Below are 23176 nucleotides of genomic sequence, written 5' to 3' on the forward strand. Positions count from 1 at the left end.
GCGTCGTGTGTGTGTGTGTGTGTGTGTGTGAGGGGAACAGGGTCACATCACAGGAGAGTGAACTTGTGCTTGTGGTGTTCGGCCAATCACAATGCACTGAGTCAGCTGGCCAATCAGAGCAGACTGCGCTTGTCAAAGGAGGGGGCTTTGTTTAAAACGACGCGTTTGAGAGAGGCGGGGCATAGAGGACCTACAATAATGTACAGTATTTGAAAAATAATGTGTTTTTTGAACATTAAAGCATGTCATCAACATATTCTGTTACACCAAATACACAAAATAATGATCTTTAAAATAGCATCATATGACCCCTTTAAACTACAATCATCCAACCTAATTGTTTCGTCACCCAGTGTATTTATGTTTTGAGGAAGATACGTTGATTTCAAACTCTAAATTGAATTTATTTTAACTAAAAAAGACAAGTAAACAGTCAGTAATAAAATAAGAATTGCTAAATGACAAGCAATGGCACAAACAAATACAATAACAAGATACAGCTAAAATTATTTTTAGGTAAAACAGTAATATTCATGTACAGAAATACCACAGAAACTGAATCATCTGTTTAACTTTAAAATAACACTGGCTAGTCTTCAATGCTGTCCTGCAGACAGCAGGTTTATTTAGGTTGCTGTCTCTTTAAGACCTCATGCATGGATCTAACTGTTAGTTTTGTTTCTCAACTGTTTACATTCACTTAATAGCCTATATACTGACAATGTTTAGTATTAAATCGACTGTTTACATGAATACTCATCAAGACGGGCATTTTGACATAATTTTGTATGTAATTGGCCGTTTACGTGCAATAAGACGCAACACAACTTCACTCTGTAGTTGTAATGTGTGCGCGCTTTGGGTGTGAGCTCAGAGAAAGGGGTCTCACAGTGAGTGCGCAGTACTGAATTGAGCACTTGAATGTTTAAATTGTAAGAATCAAAAGCACGTGCAAATGATACATTCCGTCATCTGTCCCAAGTGTCTTCACGCTGAAATATTTGTGGGAATTTCCCACGTTACAAGCGCAGAAACTGCGGGAATCAGTAGAATTATGTGTAATCCCGCGCCGAAATTCAAACCCCTGTTGAGATTACATTTCACAGTGTTATGAAATTAGTGTTTTTTGATCCGTTGATAATGGAAAAGGTAATCAAAGTAAACAGAGGAAGTGAGCGGCACAAATAAATATTCAATGACCAATACAGATAAATTACGAAATCTTGAATTGTTCAATATATTGTGCATCCTTATGCAATATATTGTGCATCCTTATTAAAAATCAAATTGCTAATTATTAAAATTACAATTATTACAAAACTATACAGTTATGGACATTGTAATCAACAGCAATCCTTAATGTTTAAATTATTAGAATATATTAATTATTTTTGTATCTTAAAGTACCCCTATTGTGGGTAATGAAAGGTTCATTTTTTGGTTTCGGGAGTCCCCAACAACAGGTTGACATGCATGCAAGGTCAAAAAACATTTTCATTGTGTTATAATATGCATTTATTGTTGACCTATTTGCTCAACAACTCCCAAACGATTCGTTTAACGATTAATTTTTCCAAACCCCTCCTTTGCTTGACACTAGTCTGCGGTGATTGGTCCGATTGGTCTCATTTTCATTTCATCATGCCTGTGATGTCTGATAAAGCAGCGTTTGTGAGTGCAGTGCTGCTTTGTGTACAGCCGTTACCGGGGAAACTGCTATTTTTACTGCTGCAAAAGCGGCACCTAGTGGCAAAGAATGAATTTGCATTTTCATTTAGACCAATGTGAAAAGACCAACAAATGGGTGGGCAATATGCTAATGTTTCATGATGACGTCAACATGAAACGGCTTGGGATTCGCTTTAAAAACGACTCGTTTCAATGATTCAGAGTCGACTCTTTCTTTTGAGAGACAATTACTTTATACTGTGCACTTTCAGATTTAAAACTTTGCAGAATGTTTTCATTCACTTAGAGCTGTGTTACACACTGCATGAAAGGTGATTTTCAAAAATCCATAATAGGGGCACTTTAATACTTTTTATATTATATATCATGCACATTGTATTACTGTACTTTTTTGTATTTAAAAATACTTTATTTTTATAGAATTTAATTTTGTAGTACTTTTCACACACATTTAAGGATGATTCTTTTTCTCAATTATGATTAGAGAAAATGTTACAAAAGGGCAAATAATCATCTATTGGGAATCCTATAAGGTTTTTTTTTGGGGGGGGGGGCTGATTTGGTGCTTACGAATCATTTATGATTATTATTGTTGAAAACAGTTGTGCTGCTTACTACTTTTGTGGAAACTGTGGTATATTTTTCCAGGATTCTTTGATGAATAGAAAGTTTAAAATAACAGCATTTATTTGAAATAGAAATCTTTTAAAACGTTATAAATATCATTACTGATATTTATGAACAATTGAATGTACTCATGCTGAATAAAAGTATTTATTTAAAAAAATAAATAAAAAAAACTCCTCTTGAACGTTACTGAATGTTTTAAAAGAAACTAATCTGAAAATGTCATGTATTTCTAGAATTTACAAGATGGCGAGAACCTTCCACAGTTAAACGGAAGAGATGTGGGCAATAGAAACATTCCCTTGACACATGTGGAAAGGAGGAAGATGTTTCCAGCACGAGCTCAGGATCACAGCACTGTTTTGACTCCGCTCAATAACCAAGTGGACAATAGCAGAAATATTAAACCAGATATTTCTGCAAAGAGGCTTCAATTTAGTGCATCCAACGACTGTACTACTCCACTGGGTAAAGCTGATTCCCATCAGTCCATTGGGAACGGTCTTATAAAACCAGAGCTTCCAACAGAGCCCAAATCCTCAGTAAAGAGAGCTTTTGAAGAAGTAGAGAAAAGCCCAGAACAGGCTGAGATCCATTGCAAGAAAAACGACGCAGTGTACAAGAGGTCTTTCCACATTCCTGAGGACAACTCAAGGGTCCACACAGGCTTGACAGGAATTTTCTCAATTGTGGGGCTTGATGATGTTAAAAGTGCACCGATATGTCAACAGTTGAGTGAGAGAATGGGCCCAAAGCAATCTAGTCCCATAGCCGTGGCCAAAAACCTCTTCTGTGATCTCGAAGATCAAGGCGAGGAGGTGGCTTTGCTTAAAGCAGAGGCCAACTCGAGCTCCCCGACCTCACCCGGTGATGACCGAAATATCAGAAGAAGCCTTAGTTTAGATTCGGATGGCTCGGCCCATGAAATGTCAGTGGTTGCTAACACACCACAAAAATCGAAGGACTTAAAACAAGAGGCTTTGTTGTCCTCTTTTGAGGAGCTGGATGAAAATGAGATTTCCGTAGTCACACCGGCGGCCCGACCCACATTGGCTACACCAAAGCATAGCAGTGCAAAGCAGCATAGGGGTAAATCTGAGCGTTCTCTTCTTAGCCATCCTCATAGGTTGTCTGACAGTATGGTCAAATCGCCTGGCTTCCTCAAACCCAGGAATGTGGTTGTGTTCAGGAGCTACTGTAGCTCCATAAACCGCTCTTGTATGTCACATCTCAGCCTGGCCTCTTTGGATGCCATGGAAATGTCTGCGTCAACCTCTTTCCACAATGCCCAGTCTGCAGTGACTCCGGTTCAGAAGAAAAGGCCTAGTCTGAGCAGCTCACTTTACCAGGTGAGGAGCCTCTTAGAGTCGTTTGGAACTCAAACAAAACTGGACAAAAAGGATTTAAATCAGAATTGGAAAATAATGAATGTTTTCTTTTTCTTTTCTAGACTCCACAGCAGATGATTATGTCTCACACTCCCTATAGGACACCAAAAAGTGTTCGTAGAGGTCCAGAACGTGTAGAAGGGGCTCCTATCCTGGGAACTCCTGATTACTTGGCGCCAGAACTTTTATTAGGCAAACCTCATGGTAAGAGTTTAAGTGGTCAGTGTATAGAAATATGTGTTGGTCTTTTATGCCTCAAATATTAACAGGTTCATTCAATGGTAGTTCATTATTCATTAACATATATTATGTTTTAGTTTCAGGGTCTGTACGCTGTGGTAAGTATGCTAAAAAGTATTCAGATCAGATTCCAAGCCATAGAGATGTTGGTGCATGTGTGGGCAGCTTTACCGCAGTAAGGCCCCGATATACTCACAGCGAAGTTCTTCTTTGTACTACGCTCCAGAATTCCCATCAGTCTGGCAAAAAGAAGTTTGAAATGCCTGAGCAGTGGTATACTGTTAGCGACCACCTTCTGCATTTAGATGAATATGTGCTGTGCGCTTTCCTCTCAATAACAAAATAAACAGCAGTGAGAAAACAGCAGCACCTGATTGCAGAGATGCGGATATGTTTGCACCAGCTCTCCAGTTCGGTATTCAAGCCATGTCACATTTATTTGTATAGCACTTCATTCCAAAGATTGATTTAAAGGGGTCATATGATGCGATTTCAATTTTTCCTTTCTCTTTGGGGAGTTACAAGCTCTTGGTGCATAAAGAAGATCTGTAAAGTTACAAAGACTAAATTCTCAAATCCAAAGAGATATTCTTTATAAAAGTTAAGAGTCAACCATGCCTACCTAAAACGGCTCGTTCTAACACGCCCCCACGTCTAAGCGCTTGTTGTTTGTCATTTCTCCGATCACAAATGCCGACATGGATTTATGCTTACGCAGCGCGATACGCAACGCAACGCGTAAAAACAGCATAAGCCATTATAATCCGTAATTATGTCCCCACTGGATGCAACAAATGCCTCATTTATAATTGGTTTGACTGGTTTTGTCTCGTCACGCCGGGACACGGCATCACAGTATGGTAAGGGGCGTAACATTTCCGTCACACGCTTGAGGTATTCGGCCAATCACAACGCACTGGATAGCTGGCCAATCAGAGCACACCTCACTTTTCAGACCGATGAGCTTTGTAAAAATCGACGAGTTTTAGAAAGGCGGGGCATATAGGAGAAACAATAATGTACATTATGTGGAAAATGTGTTTTTTGAACCTTAAACCACATAAACACATTGCGTTACACCAAATACACCAAATAATGTTCTTTTTAGCAACGTCAAATGACCCCATTAAAACAAGCAGCTTTACAGTATTACACAAAATGTGATAGCCTTGCTTTCAATTAGAATTACACTTCAAAGAAGGCGCAACCACAGATCACGCCTACCTATGGACCAATGGTACTGTAGTTTGAAGGTGTTTAGCAGTCAGCTGACTGTTTACGGAACGTTTGTTTTGGCAAGATGCTTTAAACTCCTGAAACCAATGTCAAACATACTTTGTTTTGGCCCGATTTTGTTAGAAATTATGTCACACTTATTTTTTTCTTGTTTTTCTTTTTTTGTATATCGGGGCCTTTAGTTAAGGACATGGCTGATTAATTATTTTATGGGTTTCAGCTTTTGTGATTGGCGGCTTCTGATTCATCACCCTTAATGCTTCAGTAATGCTGTATGAACTCTGTTGGGATGCCATGGTGGTTCTTGGGAATTCTGGGATGTTCTAATGAAATGCAGGGAAAAATATTTTCTGGTGTCCCAGTTTATGGAGTCAAGTAAAAGTAATTTTGTGTCTTGACTTCCTGAAAAATGTGAGCACTAACTTTGTGGTGCTTTCCAAACATTGCTCTCTTTGTTTTCAGCGGAATGAGATGTCAACTTCTGATAAAACCAATGGTGTGAGTTTGGGGTGGGACTACCTGTTTGGTTGGAAGACTGTGGGATGGTTTGGGGATCAGTTTTGACACAAACACTTAACATATACACACAGCTATGCGCTTAACCTTTCAAAATATACTCCATTTTGCAGCATGTGCAAACACAGGCACTTGACACATTAGAGAGTTACATATTTTGTCCAGTGTCGGTGCAATTTCTCTCCAGAAGCTGAGTGTGGAAGTCTTCATACTCATTTAAACCACACACAGGTGCCTGCCTGTCAACACGGGCGTCTATTGTGGTACCATAATTTATTGTTATATCTCATCTGTTTCTTTCGCTTGAACCAACTTACTAGTACAAAAAATAAAAATAAAATTGCTCCACATGAACTGTTCGCATACCCTATTGTACAAATAAAAACTGACATATACCTTGGATATATTTGTTAAACCCACATTATAGTTTAGTTTTATGTGTACACTAGAGTATCCGTACAGAGTGTGTGGCACACATTTTGAAGGAAATAGCGCAATGTTGGACAAAGATCAAACTTTTTAGTATGCATGTGTTGACTGCCTGTGTTTCACGCACGCTGTCAAATTGAAAGGCTATGCTATATGGTTACACTAAGCATTTGCGTGAAAACTGAAGTATACTTTTAGGTTAGCAGTTTAAACAAGTTCAGGTTTGTCCTACAGGAATAAAAAACGCCTCATTTAGTGCAGCTTGTTGAGAAGATGTGTGGTATTACTTTAGCAAACAGTTACCATCGAAGAAGGGACTAAGCCAAATCTAGAGACTTAAAGCTGTACTCTTTTGATTGTCTTTTTGACCACCCAGAACACCCTGGCAACCACCCAGCACATCCTAGATATTTAAAAAATTATTATTATTTTTTTTTTCATTTAGTCATTTGTCACTGCTGGCATGAGAACTTCACCTTTTTTAGGCTGAAGGCTTTTTTCCCCCTCCAAGTTGGTCAGATTTGAAGATATTTATGTCTGATAACAACTGAGAAGATGCAATTTTATGTAATGTAACATATGTATATATATTTTTTGTGTTGTGCCTATTCCTTTTCCCTTCAAAATCAACTTATGACCACTGCTGTCACTGCTTTATAATAGTGGTCACATTCTAACACATTTTGTACCAATGTGCATGTTTATAGAAATGGAACTTTTAGTCTTAAGTTTGTTTTTTTTTTGCTCTCCAACAGATTTCATGGTGGATTGGTGGGCGTTAGGTGTTTGTCTGTTCGAGTTCCTCACGGGAGTCCCACCGTTCAATGACGAGACCCCTCAGCTGGTGTTCCAGAACATTCTCAACAGAGGTAAGAGGGCCAATAATAATACAAATGTCAAAGGCAATGAAAAAAAAAATGCATTATATTTTTTTTTATCATGAATATAATTAAATTTTCTTGTGGTTATTTCAATAGATAATCTTAACTAATCTCAACTGTTTATTTTCTCCTCATTATGATCTCAGAATGGTTCCACCATATGTGTGAATTTATGCCCCACGAAAATATTAAAGTGCCCCTATTATGGGTAATGAAAGGTTCATATTTTGTAGGGGTGGAACAGTTCAACTTACTCACGGTTCAGTTTGTATCATGGTTTTAGAGTCACGGTTTCAGTACGGTTCGGTATGTGCTATGTTTAGGGGAAAATATACTGTCAAATAAAAATAAAGAAAATAAGAATAATCTAACTACAAGCAACAGCACAAATAAATACAATAGAGTAAAGATACAAATAAAATAAACAGTGATTTTCAGTTTTTTTTAGGTAGGTCTAACATTAGTTTTTAGGTACAGAAATTGAATAAAGTAATGAAATGTAAAACAGCATTGCATATTTGACTGTATAAATTAAAGATGAATCTTTATTAAAGTTACAAAAGCTATTCAATCAAGAGCAGTGAGTGAATTCGTTGTTGTTGCTGTTTGATTAATATTAAGAAAGTGCTGTCACTTTAAGAGAATGTACTGATCCAGTGCACTGAGACAGTACGTTCAGCCGACTATGTTGGCATTTTGACACAATTTTTGTGTGAATTTGTCCATTTAAACACAATACTTCAGAGAGAGCTTAATATTTGCGCGCGTTGTGAGGCGCGGGTTTGCGCGCTTCGGATGAGCGCACGCACAAATCTCACTGCGCGCGCAAGCGTCTTCCGGCTCTTAAATGTTTAAACTGGCAAAGCTTAAATTAGTTTAGTTTAAACACAGATATCAACGTGTGTTGTTCAGGTCTCACCTGTGCGCGCGCGCTATCAGCACCCGGGTGATGACGTAATAAATGACTGCTCATATTCCAGAATACAGCATTCGCATTGAACAAAAGTGAATGGTTTGTCCACGTTTTTTTTTTTCATCGCTGTTGTTGTAATGTACTGGGAAGCCAGAATGCGCGTCCATCAACAGAAACATACATTAGCCGAACCCTGTTTGTTTTACGTGTTATTTATAGCAAACCATATTACAGATGCGTTGTCAGATTTTAAGTTGAACCGCGGTCCTAGCGCGTGCCGAACCGTGTGTGGAGAACCATACGGTTCGATTTTTTTCCGCGAACCGTTCCACCCCTAATATTTTTGTTTTGGGAGTCCCCAACAACAGGTTGACATGCATGCAAGGTCAAAAAAAAATTTAATTGTGTTATAATATGCATTTATTTTTACCTATTTGCTCAAAGACTCCCAAACGATTCGTTTAACGATTCATTTTTCCAAACCCCTCCTTTGTTTGACGCTAGTCTGCGGTGATTGGTCCGATTGGTCTCATTTTCATTTCATCATGCCTGTGATGCCTGATAAAGCAGCGTTTGTAAGCGCAGTGCTGCTTTGTGTACAGCCGTTACCGGGGAAACCGCAATTTTTACCGCTGCAAAAGAGGCACCTAGTGGCAAAGAATGAATTTGCATTTTCATTCAGACCAACGTGAAAAGACCAATAAGTGGGCGGACAATATACTAATGTTTCATGTTGACTTCAACTTGAAACGGCTTCGGATTCGATTTAAAAATAACTCGTTTCAATGATTCAGAGTCGACTCTTTCTTTTGAGAGACAATACATTTATACACTGTGCACTTTCAGATTTAAAACTTTGCAGAATGTTTTCATTCACTTAGAGCTGTGTTACACACTGCATGAAAGGTCATTTTCAAAAATCCATAATAGGGGCACTTTAAAAGTTAATGTTAATTATGAAATGTTAATGGATTTCTTGGTTTGTTTGTCCTCTGCACCATGAGAAGAATGTTGTGTTGACTGTGTCTGATCTACATGTGCTTCATATATGATGTGTTCAGATATACCGTGGCCAGATGGAGATGAGGAGTTAACCCATAATGCAAGAAATGCCATAGAGATTCTTCTCACTATGGATCCAACCAAACGGGCTGGCTTAAAAGGTGAATACGCACACACACACACACACACACACACACACACACACACACACACACAGAGAACTAGCATCTAACACTTTATGAATTCTTACAAGTAATATGTTTTAATGACCAAAATACTTTAAATTCTCAATACTAATGTGTACTAACGTTAACACTAATGTTTTCTTGTGTCTTTCTGTAGAGCTAAAGGGTCATCTGTTCTTTGATGGTGTGGACTGGGAAAACCATCACCATCAGACTATGCCCTTCATTCCTCAGCCTGATGATGAGACTGACACCTCGTACTTTGAGGCGAGAAACACAGCCCAGCATCTCACTGTATCAGGCTTCAGTCTGTAATACACACAAACTGTGCCATGGACTCATACAGTAAGTTCAGGTGCAGCTGGAAACTCTAATGTATACAGATCCCACAGTGCTCTTGTTTATTCTCCATCCTGCTATCTTTATTCATGTTTTGTATGTTCTTGAAAATACATGTTTAGAATGACGTCATGTTGGAAAGCATCCTGAAATGCAGTGAGGTGGGATTTTAACCCTTTTGCACATACATGCCACAAGACTTGTGGTGTAAAAACACTATGCTTGTCGGACTGAAATTTTAACATGCTGAATGTTTTAACTAGTCTACAGCAAGTATGATTCTGAACATGGTTGTTTGCTGCTTAAAAAAATAACTTTGTCAATTTAAAATCATAAATACATATACATTTTGAAAAATGTGGTTTATAACACTTGCCTATTTTTAGATGATTCTGGAAATGTTTCAAGTTCAATTAAATAAAATACAGTTGTCGTATTAATAAATGAGCATTATTTCTTATTAACTTTGAATCTTAAAACCTGTGCGGTTTCTCACATGTAAGCAAAAATGTATTAATTTCACTAGAATTCACAGAATTGTCTATACATGAGGCATATATAATATTTCACACATTTACATATTCACAGTAACCCTGGTGTCATTTAATGTACTTCATAATGTTGATGATAAAGCATGGAATGTATTTTCTTACGTTAGGTCAAAAGTAATCAGAATACATTACCTAATATGTGCAATCCAATACATTACAGTGCAATTTTGCCATGTAATTTCTAATCAGTAATGGACTACGTGTAAGTAATCTACCAGATACAAAAAAATCAGATGATGATTTGATGTAAGTGTGAATTGTAGCATTAAATATAGTGCAATATGGGAATATACACAACTCCAGTTTTTAAAAGCTTTTAATAATGCTTTAGTCTAACATATGAAATGACATGTATTGTGACAGTGGTGAAACATGCGTTGATCATCTGGCCAGAAGGCAAATTTATGCAAAATCTGCAATGGTTAAAAAGCATTATATCAAGAACCTTCTGCTCTACAGATGATTCAAAGTAGTATTACAGACATGAATAATATATGCAAATGCTACATTACAGTATAGTAAAATTATATAATTTTTTCCATGTATATATTTTGCACATTTCTAATATACAATTATTAACATCATTGACTAATTTACACAAACGACAATGAAACAAAACTCGCATTTCTCAGTTAAAAAAAACATCCCATGTAAATTATTTATTAGATTTCAGTCTTATATTAGTCTTGGAGCTCTAAACATTACACATTTTATTTATTTCAGTTCTTAATCTGTCTTCACATTCATCCAAAGTGCTTTGCAAATCAACCCGGGTAGTTTTCGATCTCAATTACACCTTGCAAACATTGACAAAGGTTTTACATTTCTCATGCATAGTCTTTGTAGTAATATTCAAAATATTCACCACAGCCAGGAATTAAAATTAGTAATGATGCGAACATGTTGACAAATGCTCTGACAAAATACAGTGGACCCGAAAATATTTGCACACCTGAGTCACGCTAATGTTTGAATGTCACTGTAAAAAAAATTATAATAAAAAAAACATCATTCTTCAAATTATTTTCTCTTAAACTTCACTTATTTAACCATGGTTTTATTATCTGAAACCTACACTTCTTTTTGTATATATATATATTTTTTAAAGTGTGCTTGTCTTTCTTTCAAATAAATGACACTTACTTTGATTTGTTTTTTCAAGGAATGGTTCACCCAAAAATAAAAATTTGCTGAAAATCTATTCACCCTCAGGCCATCCAAGATGTAGATGAGTTTGTTTCTTCATCAGAAGAGATTTGGAGAAAATTTAGCATTGCACTTGCTCACCAATGGATCCTCTGCAGTGAATGGGTGCCGTCAGAATGAGAGTCCAAACAGCTGATAAAACATCACAATAATCCACACCACTCCAGTCCATCAATTAACATCTTGTGAAATGTAAAGCTGCATGTTTGTAAGAAACACCCTCCTGATTCAGACGAGATTACTAACATTACTTGTGGATTATTGTGATGTTTTTATCAACTGTTTGGACTCTCATTCTGACGGCACCCATTCACTGCAGAGGATCCATTGGTGAGCAAGGTTCACCCAAAAATAAAAATTTGCTGAAAATCTATTCACCCTCAGGCCATCCAAGATGTAGATGAGTTTGTTTCTTCATCAGAAGAGATTTGGAGAAAATTTAGCATTGCACTTGCTCACCAATGGATCCTCTGCAGTGAATGGGTGCCGTCAGAATGAGAGTCCAAACAGCTGATAAAACATCACAATAATCCACACCACTCCAGTCCATCAATTAACATCTTGTGAAATGTAAAGCTGCATGTTTGTAAGAAACACCCTCCTGATTCAGACGAGATTACTAACATTACTTGTGGATTATTGTGATGTTTTTATCAACTGTTTGGACTCTCATTCTGACGGCACCCATTCACTGCAGAGGATCCATTGGTGAGCAAGAGATGTAATTAAATTTCTCCAAATCGGTTCTGATTAAGAAAAACGTATCTACATCTTGGATGGCCTAAGCAAATTTACATTTTTAGGTGAACTATTCCTTTAAGCCAGTGACGTTCAGACATTTTTAAGATGTGTTGCTCAATGTCTACACACATTAGAGGGAGCCGGATAGGTCAGTTCTTTCCAGGCATCATGATGGGATGTTGAGCGGATGAAGAACGTACAGTAGTTTTCGATATTGCCTTCTGACCCTTTCCTCAGATTTGCCAAACAAGGGTCAGCTACATAAGCATTGTAAGCATATTATGGCTTTAAAGAGCACCACAGATCACTTATGCGAACGCTAAGATATTAATGTATATTAAAAAAAATATTCATACGACCTCCAACAATTTGAGGGGTTCCTGATTTATTCCCATTACGGTTCAAACCCCAAATATGGGCTCTTTTCTGCCAAACATGCCAAGAATCAGATAGATATTCAAGCAGAAATCACCTGTGCTGTACTCATCAGTGCATCCTACACATTGCTACAGTAGTAATGACAATTAGCAGCTATGTGTGCAAAACATTGAATGATATATACTCGACATGAAAGTTATTATAATGCCCTTAATAATGGATTTCTATTAACAGGATTAACGAAAATTTGACTTTTAATTACCGAAACCGGGTATTCCCGACTTAGCAAATTGTTACATTAAAAAACAATAAGTACAAAAAAAGCTCGTGATAAGCTGCATCGCTGTACATTCACTCTGTCTTTCAATTAGCTAATTCTTAAGAGTTGTCATCATAGTGCAAAAGCAGAAGTTAGGGATCACGGGACAGGCTGAGAAACACCCTCCTCCTCCTAAATGCGTAACGCGGCTCTCCTCTGGGTCTCCAGAGATGTCGAACCATCAGTCGATTCCTTTCAGTTGATTCTTCTGCAACAAGATGATCCAATCTTTAACATTCCTGCCATCACATACAAATTTGCCATCATTTTTGTTTTGCTCTGAATATAATCATATATTTTGTAATGTGTGATAAATACCTATAAAGCTATATTCAAACTACGCAGTAGTATGCAAAACAGTAAGCAGTGTGCAACAATTAATGTTTCAAACCGTATTAAAGGAGTAGTTCACCCAAAAAATGTTATTTGCTCACCCTTAGGCCATCCGAGATGTAGATGAGTTAGTTTGTTTCTTCATCAGAACAGATTTGGAGAAATTTACCATTACATCACTTGCTCACATCACACATGCATGCGGCAGCCATAAGTCCGCAAGACTGCAAGTGCATATGAAGTGTGCCATTTGGGACAGGGCCATAGATGCAGTGAATGGGTGCCGTCAGAATGAGAGTCCAAACAGCCGATAAAAACATCACAATAATCCACAAGTAATCCACACCACTCCAGTCTATCAATTAATGTCTTGTGAAGTTAAAGATGTATATTTGCAATAAATGAATCCATAATTAAGATGTTTTTAACTTCAAATTGTTGCTTGTGGCTAAAATATGAATGAGTGAATTATCCATAATATTGCTTTCTCAAGTGAAAAAGTCATCTCGTCTGAATCAGAGGAGAAATATGCAGATCAAACACCATTTACAAGTGAAAAAAGTCCAAAACAGTTCTAAAAAAATAAGTCGGTGGATTTTGATGTGAGAGGGCAACAGGGGATGGACTTCTTCAATTATGGATTATGGACTTGTATTTTGGCTAGAAATGACGATTCAAAGTTAAAATGCCTTAATGATGGATTAGTTTTTTTTACAAACACACAGCTTTTCACTTCAAAATACACTAATTGATAGACGAGTCGTGTGGATTACTAATGGATTATTGTGATGTTTTTATCAGCTGTTTGGACTCTCATTCTGACGGCACCCATTCACTGCAGAAGATTGGTGAGCAAGTGATGTAATGCTACATTTCTCCAAATCTGTTTTTATGAAGGAACAAACTCATCTACATCATGGATGGCCAGAGAGTGATTATACTGATTATGCAAATTTTTTTTTTTGGGTGAACTATTCCATTAAATGATGTGCCAAAATGTGTCATTCAAGTATTCATACAGGAAATTTGCACAGTGTCAGTAAGATGCCCTGTATGAGTTTTTATCTCATATTTATATAATATGATGCAGTTTAGCAATATCACGCTAGCAGGAGTGCAGATTTTCCCCAAATATCTGCACGACTGCAAATAAGATACTGTTTTTATGCAAGAGTTAATACTGTCTTACATTTTTGCCAACGAAAGTAGTTCCAAACAAAGCCACAGCAGAACTGTTGTGCATCACCGAGCAACACACAGCGATGTTTCATTACTGAATGAATGCACATTTATGAATGAATCAAGTAAAGCCAATGATTCAGTGATCCATTTGAATGAATTGCTGAATGACAAGCCACCAGCTACTGATGGTTTTAGTTTCATATTTAGTGTTACTATTTCATTTTTTTTTAAATAATCATTTCAATTTTATGGCCACATTGTAGCCTTAAAAGTTTGAGTAATAAATTGTATGTTGAATCAAAAAATGTCTTATATGTTTTGATTCAACATATCAACATATACCTAAAAACATATATCACAGTTTCCACAAAAAATATAGTATACAGTGGGTACGGAAAGTATTCAGACCCCCTTCAATTTTTCACTCTGTTATATTGCAGCCATTTGCTAAAATAATTTAAATTAATTTTTTTTCCTCATTAATGTACACACAGCACCCCATATTGACAGAAAAACACAGAATTGTTGACATTTTTGCAGATTTATTAAAAAAGAAAAACTGAAATATCACGTACCCACTGTATATATATATATATATATATAAATTATATTTTTTGTGGAAACTGTGATATATGTTTTTAGAATTCTTTGATGAACAGAAAGCTCAAAATAACAATTTATTTTAAATAGAAAATACACATGTATTTATCACTTTTAATCAATTTAATGCATCCTTGCTGTATAAACGTATTTATTTATTTTAAAAAATACTAACCCCAAACTTTTTAAGCAGTAGTGTATATACTTCTAAAATAAAAAGAATAGTATCTTAGTGGTACATAGCTGATGGGATAGTGCTTACCTTCTCCTGCGCTGCACATACAGACGGATGAGCCACTGCACCACAAACGGCCAGATGACAGCAAAGGCCACAGTTCCTGGAGACACATCGAAAGGCCACCAGGATGGTTTCTGTAAAGTGTAAATAATGAAGATAATATGTCAGCACTCAGTGTATGGCAATGGCATTGTTAAAATTACATTTTATCAGTTCATGCATTCACTGGGAATCGAACCCTGTTTGAGCTACCGGTATGCTCTCCTTTTAATTCCTGAAACTCTTTAAAACATCCCATCAATCAGTTTATTAAAATGACTTTACCTTCTTCGTTTTATTTGCAGGTGGTGACAAGTAGTCTGGTGGCAGCACTAAGGATCGGGCCTGAGAAGTTGCACATGACAAAGCAAAAATGTAATATTTCATATTTAAACATATAGTGTTATATGTTGTGCTGTGTGAAAAGTGACTGTTTGTAACCTGCGAGGCTGTTAGAGCTTCCAGCGTGTGTAGCCTCTCTAAGACACTCTGCATGTCGTCCTGCAGTCTGGCCAGAGCACAGATTATCTGTTCGTTTAGATTGTCCGTTACAGATCCATCCGTCCCCCAGCGCTCCCCGTCTCCCCCACTGCCCTGCTGTGGTCCCGCTGACCCGGAGCCAAAGGCAGGTGACTTGGACCCTGATACACAGGAAAAGCAGCTGCAGTATGTGCAAACAGCTCAAACATTCTGTAGCTCATTAACAGAATAAAGAAACAAAGTTTCCAAAAAACAAATTTACTTGAGGATTCCAGCTATAGAGCATTTTAAGTTAACATATGTGCAATCAATTTTATTGTAAATATATTTCATCCAAAACTGACTATTTTACCCAGTATTTGTATATGCACCATGTATTGTTGTGCTTGTTAGAGTACTGAGTTGTTAACTAAGCAGCGTGCTAACATCAAATTCTACTTGAATCAACTGAGTCAAATCTTGTGTGCTTTACAGGAGTGCCAACTGCACAGAGTTATGTATGTTTTTTTTATTTTTATTTGGTCAGATTTGATGAGAACACTTAGCGTATGCGTACAGTCGAACTCATAGTCGTTTCAATAGTAGAATCCAGTTAGAATGCATTAGAAATTCAATATATGGGGGCAAAAATTCCCTGTACAAGTCTTATATTTATATCATATGATAGAGTTAAGCAATATCACGAGTGAGTGAGCTATTTTGTTGCCGAATGTTAGCATGGTTACAAATGTGATTGATTATACAAAACAGTTCAATAAACAAGAATTTTAAATTCTAATTTACATTTTAGGCATAATATTGCAAATATGAGGGCCTTTCGCACCGCTTTAGTTCCAGAACTAAATGTACAGTACTAAAGTACTGGGTCGATTTTGCGCGAGCTATTTCCCAGTACCATTTAAAGGGTTGCATTCGCACCGAGAGTGTGTACTAAGAAGTGACGTAAGCCGGTCGACAGCGTCGTCATTTGTGCACGGCGTTCAACAACAGAAACAAAAAAGAACAACATTAACAACAGGAGGATGGAGGACGCTGTGATAGGAGCTGTGTGTTTGTTGTGTCTCGCGGGTTTCACAATAATGGACATGGAAAAGTCGATGTATACGTAAAGCGATTGAAAGAACGGAAAGGAGGACTAAGAATCTCCAACGACAACTGGCAGTGCTACATTTGCTACAAGTGCCTGCACTTCAGCGTCCGTCCATCTATCGCTGTTCTCCATACTTGCGAAATAAGTTGACACAATGTTTACAGTATGTTTACACGGCATTTTAAATCGTGGCAGGTGAGGGCGTTTTCATACGCGTTTGGCTAATCAATGCCTACTTACGTCACGATTAGTACCAGTTGTGCTGGTTAGACCCTGCTCCGGAGTAGGAGCTAATTTGGTTCTCGAAAAAGGCAGTCCGGTACTAAAATCGCACCCAGTTCCGGTGGTGCGAAAACGCCAAAAAGTGGGTAGTTCCACAATTAGTTCTGGTACTATGAAAAGGTTCCCGCGGTGCGAAAGGCCCTATTGTTTATATTTGTACTATGTTGCCAAACCAAAACAAAGCCACAGCAGAACTATTGTGCATCTGCGAGCAACACACTTGTTTCGTTACTGAATGAACCTGCAATTTCTAAACAAATCAGGTGAGTGAATGATTCAATGACCCATTCATTGAAACAGTCACTTCCTCCATTCCTGAATGAATCAGCCATGAGTCATTGGCTTACTCATTAAGACAGTGCCTTGCCGCCACCTACTGGCAGTTCTAGTTTTAACTTCGATTTCTCATTTACACTGAACAAAATTATAAACGCAACATTTTAGTTTTTGCCCCCATTTTTCATGAGCTGAACTCAAAGATCTAAGACTTTTTCTATGTACACAAAAGGCCTATTTCTCTCAAATATTGTTCACAAATCTGTCTAAATCTGTGTTAGTGAGCACTTCTCCTTTGCCGAGATAATCCATCCACCTCACAGGTGTGGCATATCAAGATGCTGATTAGACAGCATGATTATTGCACAGGTGTGCCTTAGGCTGGCCACAATAAAAGGCCACTCTAAAATGTGCAGTTTTATCACACAGCACAATGCCACAGATGTCGCAAGTTTTGAGGGAGCGTGCAATTGGCATGCTGACTGCAGGAATGTCCACCAGAGCTGTTGCCTGTGAATTGAATGTTAATTTCTCTACCATAAGCTGTCTCCAAAGGCGTTTCAGAGAATTTGGCAGTACATCCAACCGGCCTCACAACTGCACACCAGCGCAGGACCTCCACATCCAGCATTTTCACCTCCAAGATCGTCTGAGACATAATTTTGTTCAGTGTAATTTCAGTATCACACACCCCTAGTCTCCAGTGGTTTGTAGTTGTGCCATCTCATCAGTTTCTTTTTTGGCTATAAAACCACAGGTTGGGTAAGTGTTGCCACTTTGCGGACAAACAAATTAGCGCAAAAAAATTAAGGTGCGTGAGCTGTGCATACGGAGTAAGAAAATCAGGCTGCATGCATACAGTACGCACACATATGCATATCCTAGCATATGCATAAAAACCGAAATATGATTTGGGAAGAACAGAAGCAATAGTAGAACAGAGCTTGTATATGATTGCTGCTGTTTGTACCTCTTTCCCTCCTGACCACAGAACTGTTACTTCTATTCACAGGAAGTCCCTGTCTCTGAGAACCTCCTCTGCTGCTCCATCCATCTTCTCCGCCGTGCTGTATGCCTTCCTCCCGTCCCAGCAGTTCCTCTTGTGATCTGATCTCTCCTGTCGAGGATAGTGTGCTGTGGCTCTCCTCGGCCATGTCTAGTGAGTGGCTGACGTGTAGCTCAGATCCCTGGATACCAGTAACAAAAGCACATGCATTTTGGGAAACCATTGCAGAGGTGCTAGCAGAGAGTAATGATGTGGTACCATTTACCTTAAAGGGATAGTTCACCCAAAAATTTAAATTCCATTATTATTTACTCATCCTCAAGTTGTTCTAAACCTGTATGAATTTCTGTCTTCTGCTGAACACAAAAGAAGATATTTTGAAGAATGTGGGTAACCAAACAGTTTCTGGTCTCCATTGACTTCCATAGTATTTTATTTTTTTTCAAACTATTCTTTTTAGGTGAACTATCCCTTTAACACTGTATCTTACCTTCCCAGCATCAAGTAATTTTTGGATCAGATATCATGTAAGCATAAACTGAAATCGACTTACTTCTTCTCCACAAAACTGGTCGATGGAGTCACAGTACACCTCGCTGTCCGAATCACTGGCTACATGGTGAGAACTGGACGCGTCTTCTGTTTCATATATATATATATAAAGAGAGTGATTCAGATCGGTTCACATAACTACTGCTAGTATGTCCTAGATCTTACTTTTAAAATAATAAATCAAGTCTTAGTTGGTAAATCATTACCCCCAATGTCCTTCTCCTCACTTTTGATGTGTCCATTGAGCTCAGTGACATCTCTGTTGTGCTTAATGTTTTCAGAGTCTTCTTCTGAATCCTGCCTGTTCAGATCAGACCTAGACTCGTGCGTTCCATTGGTAAGGCCTTTATGTTGGCCGATACTGCCATTAGATACTGGCTCTTTAGGTCTCCCTGCAGAAGCCCTTTTCTTCGGTTGTGAGGCTAAAAACACCAAGCATGTATTATTAATACACACATTATAAAGGAAATGTTAGTAGTGCTTACCAATGCAAAACTGCTCACGATACTGTATGGTTGCTAAGGCACTGCTAGGTAGTTGCTAGGGTGTTCTAGGTGGTTTGTAGGTGTACTGTGCAAAGCCAAAATAGAATCTAGAATTAGTTTCTAGATATGATTTATGTCCCTCCTTCAATGCATGGCTATTCAAGACTATTCAACTCTGAAAGATGCAATCTTTGCCAAACGTTTTTGGGTGAAAATGGTCCATTCATATTGTCAATTGCAATTTACACAGAAGTCACTTTAAAACCAAGCAGCTTTCTGTTGATCAGGTTGGCGAATTTGGATAATCAACTTGAACCTGTTGCAAAATCTGCATGAGGAAAGACTGCACAGCAATAGTAACAGTAATAGTGACATTTACCTTTAACTTCCTCTTTTTCGTTTTTTTCCTCCTCTTCCTCCTCATTATCATTTTCTCCGTCTTCCATGTCTATTGATTTAGTCTTTGGGGTTTCTGCTGTTTTGACGGGGTAACTGTCCAGGCTGCCATTCATCTCCATCGTCCTGATGATGCTTTTTGTGACACATTTGGGTGGTGACATTAGCATGCTCCCAAAGCCTGGAGACAACAACAATACGCATGTAAGATGATGCACTGAGGATACGTTCTGAAACTTAATATGCACACTTTCTAAAAGGTCTGCTCTTTCAGGACTATTTCACAAAAACTTAAGCTGTTCCGGTAACACTACAACCCTATAGAGAACCCGGAAATCTACACTAATAACAGCAGTGAGTGAACAACTAAGGTGGTATGGGAAACTCCTGGACTAAGGCACTATTAACTAAGGGCGCAGACCACTGGGAGAACACACTGCTATTCACTTGCCTTCAAGTTGCCTAGCAAATCTTTCCAAGCGGGCCGAACACGAAACAAAGGGGTAATTAGTTAATTAAGGTTAACAAAATGTTATAGTTATTTACAGTACATGCACACTACAGTTAATGTAGTGGGTCAGTAAGATTATGTTATGCTTAGCAAGGCTACATTTATTTTATCAATACAAATCTAAACTTTAATATTGTGAAATACAAATACAATTTCAAATAACTGTTGTAATATATATCAAAATGTAATTTAGCTGGATTTTCAGCATCTATTACTCCAGTCTTCAATGTCACATGATCCTTCAGAAATCATTGTAATATGCTAACTTGAAGCGTCCTTGCTGAATAAAAAAAAAGAACAACTCATAAGCAAATGTGATGCAAGTATATGAATTACTTCCTAACTACATTTTCGTCCTTATGTCAATGTAATTAATACAATGTATTTATTAAAGACTTTAGACTTTCTAGATGTAAGTGACATTTTAACACCAATTGAACTGATTTAATTTTATTTTTTACGACTTCATTTCTGTTTAATTTGAACTGATGCTATAGCTACGCCTTCATTACTTTAGATTTATTAAAAGCTCAACATTTTTAGGATATTTCTTACAAAGAAATGTCCAGTCATATTTAACCCCAAATTCAAGAGCAAAAAAGGTAAACAATAATATTTTTCATTAAAGATTACATTATTAATTTAGGTTTTTAAGTTTGTTAGTTTAGTAATTAATTTATTTAGTTTGTTAGTTAATTAATATGCATGTATGTGTGTGTGTGTGTATATATATATATAGCTTAACAGCATACATTTTAAATGTATTATTATTATACTTAGCAATTTAAATATTAAATATTATCTTAAAAATATATTTAGATTTTTGGGCAAAATGCAATTTTTGTGATTCACCTGAGAGAGCACTGTTATTCAGATTACCTGTGCTCAACTCGGACACTTGCGTTATCTTTTTCTTTTCATCAACAAGCTCATAGAACGGTCCAATGACCCGCAGAAGCTCCTCGACCTCATTTGTTACAGGCATGCTTTCCAGGATCTATTCGGCAAATTTAAAACAAAGTTTAACAAACCATTACATTAAATCATACAACATTTTCAAACACTGCAAAAAAATCTGAAACATTATACCAGTTTCAAATCTTCCACATAGGCCGCCATCGCCTCCTCCTTCGGCATTTCCCCAAGAGAATTCCACGCATCCCTAAAATGCAAGCAGGACAGTTCAACGAGAACTTTGCTCTGATAAGCTTGTCAACACTGATGTTGTCATCTCACGGTCAACTGAAACTCTAGCAGCGGTTTGCACCTTTCAAAACAACTCTCAGATGCATGTATAAAAGACAGAAGAACAAAAATAGTATGAAGCATAGTAAAATGGTCTGTGTAGAAAACATTTTTTGAACCATCTGACTCTCGGTTACATTAAAAACTTTCAACAAAGACTTTAAAATAGATTGTTTTTGCAGTACAAAAAAAAAAAGTACAAATGTGGAACTTTCAGTGGCACTAGTTACTAATAATACAAATCTGATGTGTTACTGATACTGATCTGTTATCTCAATGAACTTTCAACAGACCAACAGTTCACTTTCAATCTGTTATGGACACTGGTCTAAAGGGTGTAAACTCATTTAAAGGGGAAGTGTGTCATTTTTGCATCACTAGTGGCAACAAATGGAACTGCAAAAATATTGACTGTTTTCAAACTGATTTTAAAACACTACCCTTGTATGCCATTGGTTGAACAAGTATTCCATCCCCAAACTCACACCATGGACCCTTTTCACAAGACTGTGATGACGCGTTTCAACGGTCATCGGCATCGTAAATCCCCCAAAGTTTTTTTGCATCTTCATTTTTTTTAAATGTATGAACATTTATAACGCTATACTTTGTTTATTATATTACCTTTGCATAAAATTACAAAAAAACTAGTTAACGCAAATGCAAGGGTGTTTCTAATACAGCGTCTATGGGAGTGACGATAAATTTGACATCGTTCTCTCTACTGACTGGCATTATCAGTCTTTTTTTTTTTTTTGAAAGTCATGAAAACACTATCATGGAGTTTTTATTTTGCTATTTGAGCAAATGGGAATGCAAAACATATATTTGTGGTAGTCTCCCATTCACTGTTATAGAAGTTTACCCAACTATGATGACTTCTGCTGCTGAGAAACCCGGAAATGTGAAAAAGGTCCATTGGTTGAGCCATAATCTAACTTGACAGAGCAATGTTTTGGAAATGCTAACATTGTTTGCACTCTTTAGAAAGTCAGCTACTTTTATTAAACTGGGATATGAGAGACTTTTCTAACAGTGAAAAAATACACTTCAATTTTAAAGAACTAATAACACTCATAACTAAAACTTTCTTCATGAATTCACAAATCTGGGCATTTAGCAGGTTCAATACCATTTGGCTTTGCCAACGGGGTCCCAGAATCCTGGACGGGGAATCTTACAGGGGCCTTGTGTTGCTTGCTTGTAGTAGCTATAAAATTTCAGCATCATGTCATTGGAAGGCTGAAATGAACCTGAAAAAAATCAAATTAAAATCAACAAGTAATGCAATATTAGATTTAAAAAATAAATAAATGAGCCTATACATATAAGATTAGTCTGCAAGATTAGTCTTTAACGAGCCGAAAAGAATGCACATCACACCTCTGTTTATCAGTTTGCACTGGCTACCAATAACTGCTCGCATACAATTCAAGGCATTAATGTTTGCCCACAAAACCACCACTGGCTCTGCACCCCTTTACCTAAATTCATTACTTCAGAGTTATGTGCCTTATAGAAGCTTGCGTTCTGCAAGTGAACGGCGTATTAATACTGTATATATACATATATATCAAGAAACGTTTAATATTTGAGATTTTTAATATTAAAGATATATCTATCTATAATAGGTTAGTTGATTTCTCAAATTTAATATTTAGGAAGAAATCCTAAGAAGATCCAGCTTAATAGGTTTAGCCTAATTTATTTAAGAAAACCAGTAAGATTTTGTCTGATTAATGCTTGAACTTATTAGGATTCATTCCAAATTAAATTAATATAACATATTATATAATGTGTGTGTCTGTAGGTATATATATA

General features: G+C 37.2%; 2 protein-coding genes across 9 annotated transcripts in view; one reads left to right on the forward strand and one right to left on the reverse strand.

The window, feature by feature from the left end:
- LOC107675144 (serine/threonine-protein kinase greatwall-like) overlaps positions 1 to 9757 on the forward strand; it is a 13962-nt gene extending 4205 nt beyond the window's left edge. For all 3 annotated transcript variants that reach the window (XM_016469403.1, XM_016469390.1, XM_016469398.1), the window contains 5 exons: positions 2553 to 3665; positions 3767 to 3908; positions 6881 to 6994; positions 8981 to 9082; positions 9264 to 9757. In XM_016469403.1, coding sequence (XP_016324889.1) covers positions 2553 to 3665; positions 3767 to 3908; positions 6881 to 6994; positions 8981 to 9082; positions 9264 to 9421 — 1629 coding nt within the window. In that variant the 3' untranslated portion in view covers positions 9422 to 9757. The remainder of the gene's footprint in view (positions 1 to 2552; positions 3666 to 3766; positions 3909 to 6880; positions 6995 to 8980; positions 9083 to 9263) is intronic.
- Positions 9758 to 11982: 2225 nt separating this feature from the next.
- The window catches only part of LOC107675165 (acyl-CoA-binding domain-containing protein 5A-like), a 14649-nt gene continuing 3455 nt past the window's right edge, over positions 11983 to 23176 (reverse strand). For 2 of the 6 annotated variants that reach the window (XM_016469413.1, XM_016469423.1), the window contains exons 3-14: positions 22488 to 22608; positions 21200 to 21272; positions 20990 to 21107; positions 20051 to 20083; positions 19583 to 19780; positions 18925 to 19140; positions 18720 to 18805; positions 18131 to 18347; positions 15474 to 15673; positions 15318 to 15377; positions 15018 to 15127; positions 11983 to 12848 (exon numbers count right to left, since the gene is read on the reverse strand). In XM_016469413.1, the coding sequence (XP_016324899.1) occupies positions 12836 to 12848; positions 15018 to 15127; positions 15318 to 15377; positions 15474 to 15673; positions 18131 to 18347; positions 18720 to 18805; positions 18925 to 19140; positions 19583 to 19780; positions 20051 to 20083; positions 20990 to 21107; positions 21200 to 21272; positions 22488 to 22608 (1445 nt within the window). In that variant the 3' untranslated portion in view covers positions 11983 to 12835. The remainder of the gene's footprint in view (positions 12849 to 15017; positions 15128 to 15317; positions 15378 to 15473; positions 15674 to 18130; positions 18348 to 18719; positions 18806 to 18924; positions 19141 to 19582; positions 19781 to 20050; positions 20084 to 20989; positions 21108 to 21199; positions 21273 to 22487; positions 22609 to 23176) is intronic. The other 4 variants (XM_016469441.1, XM_016469436.1, XM_016469428.1 and 1 more) reach the window with 4 other exon arrangements.

This window comes from Sinocyclocheilus anshuiensis, unplaced genomic scaffold (genome assembly GCF_001515605.1).
Source record: "Sinocyclocheilus anshuiensis isolate Anshui unplaced genomic scaffold, SAMN03320099.WGS_v1.1 scaffold1090, whole genome shotgun sequence".
Lineage (NCBI taxonomy): Eukaryota > Metazoa > Chordata > Actinopteri > Cypriniformes > Cyprinidae > Sinocyclocheilus > Sinocyclocheilus anshuiensis.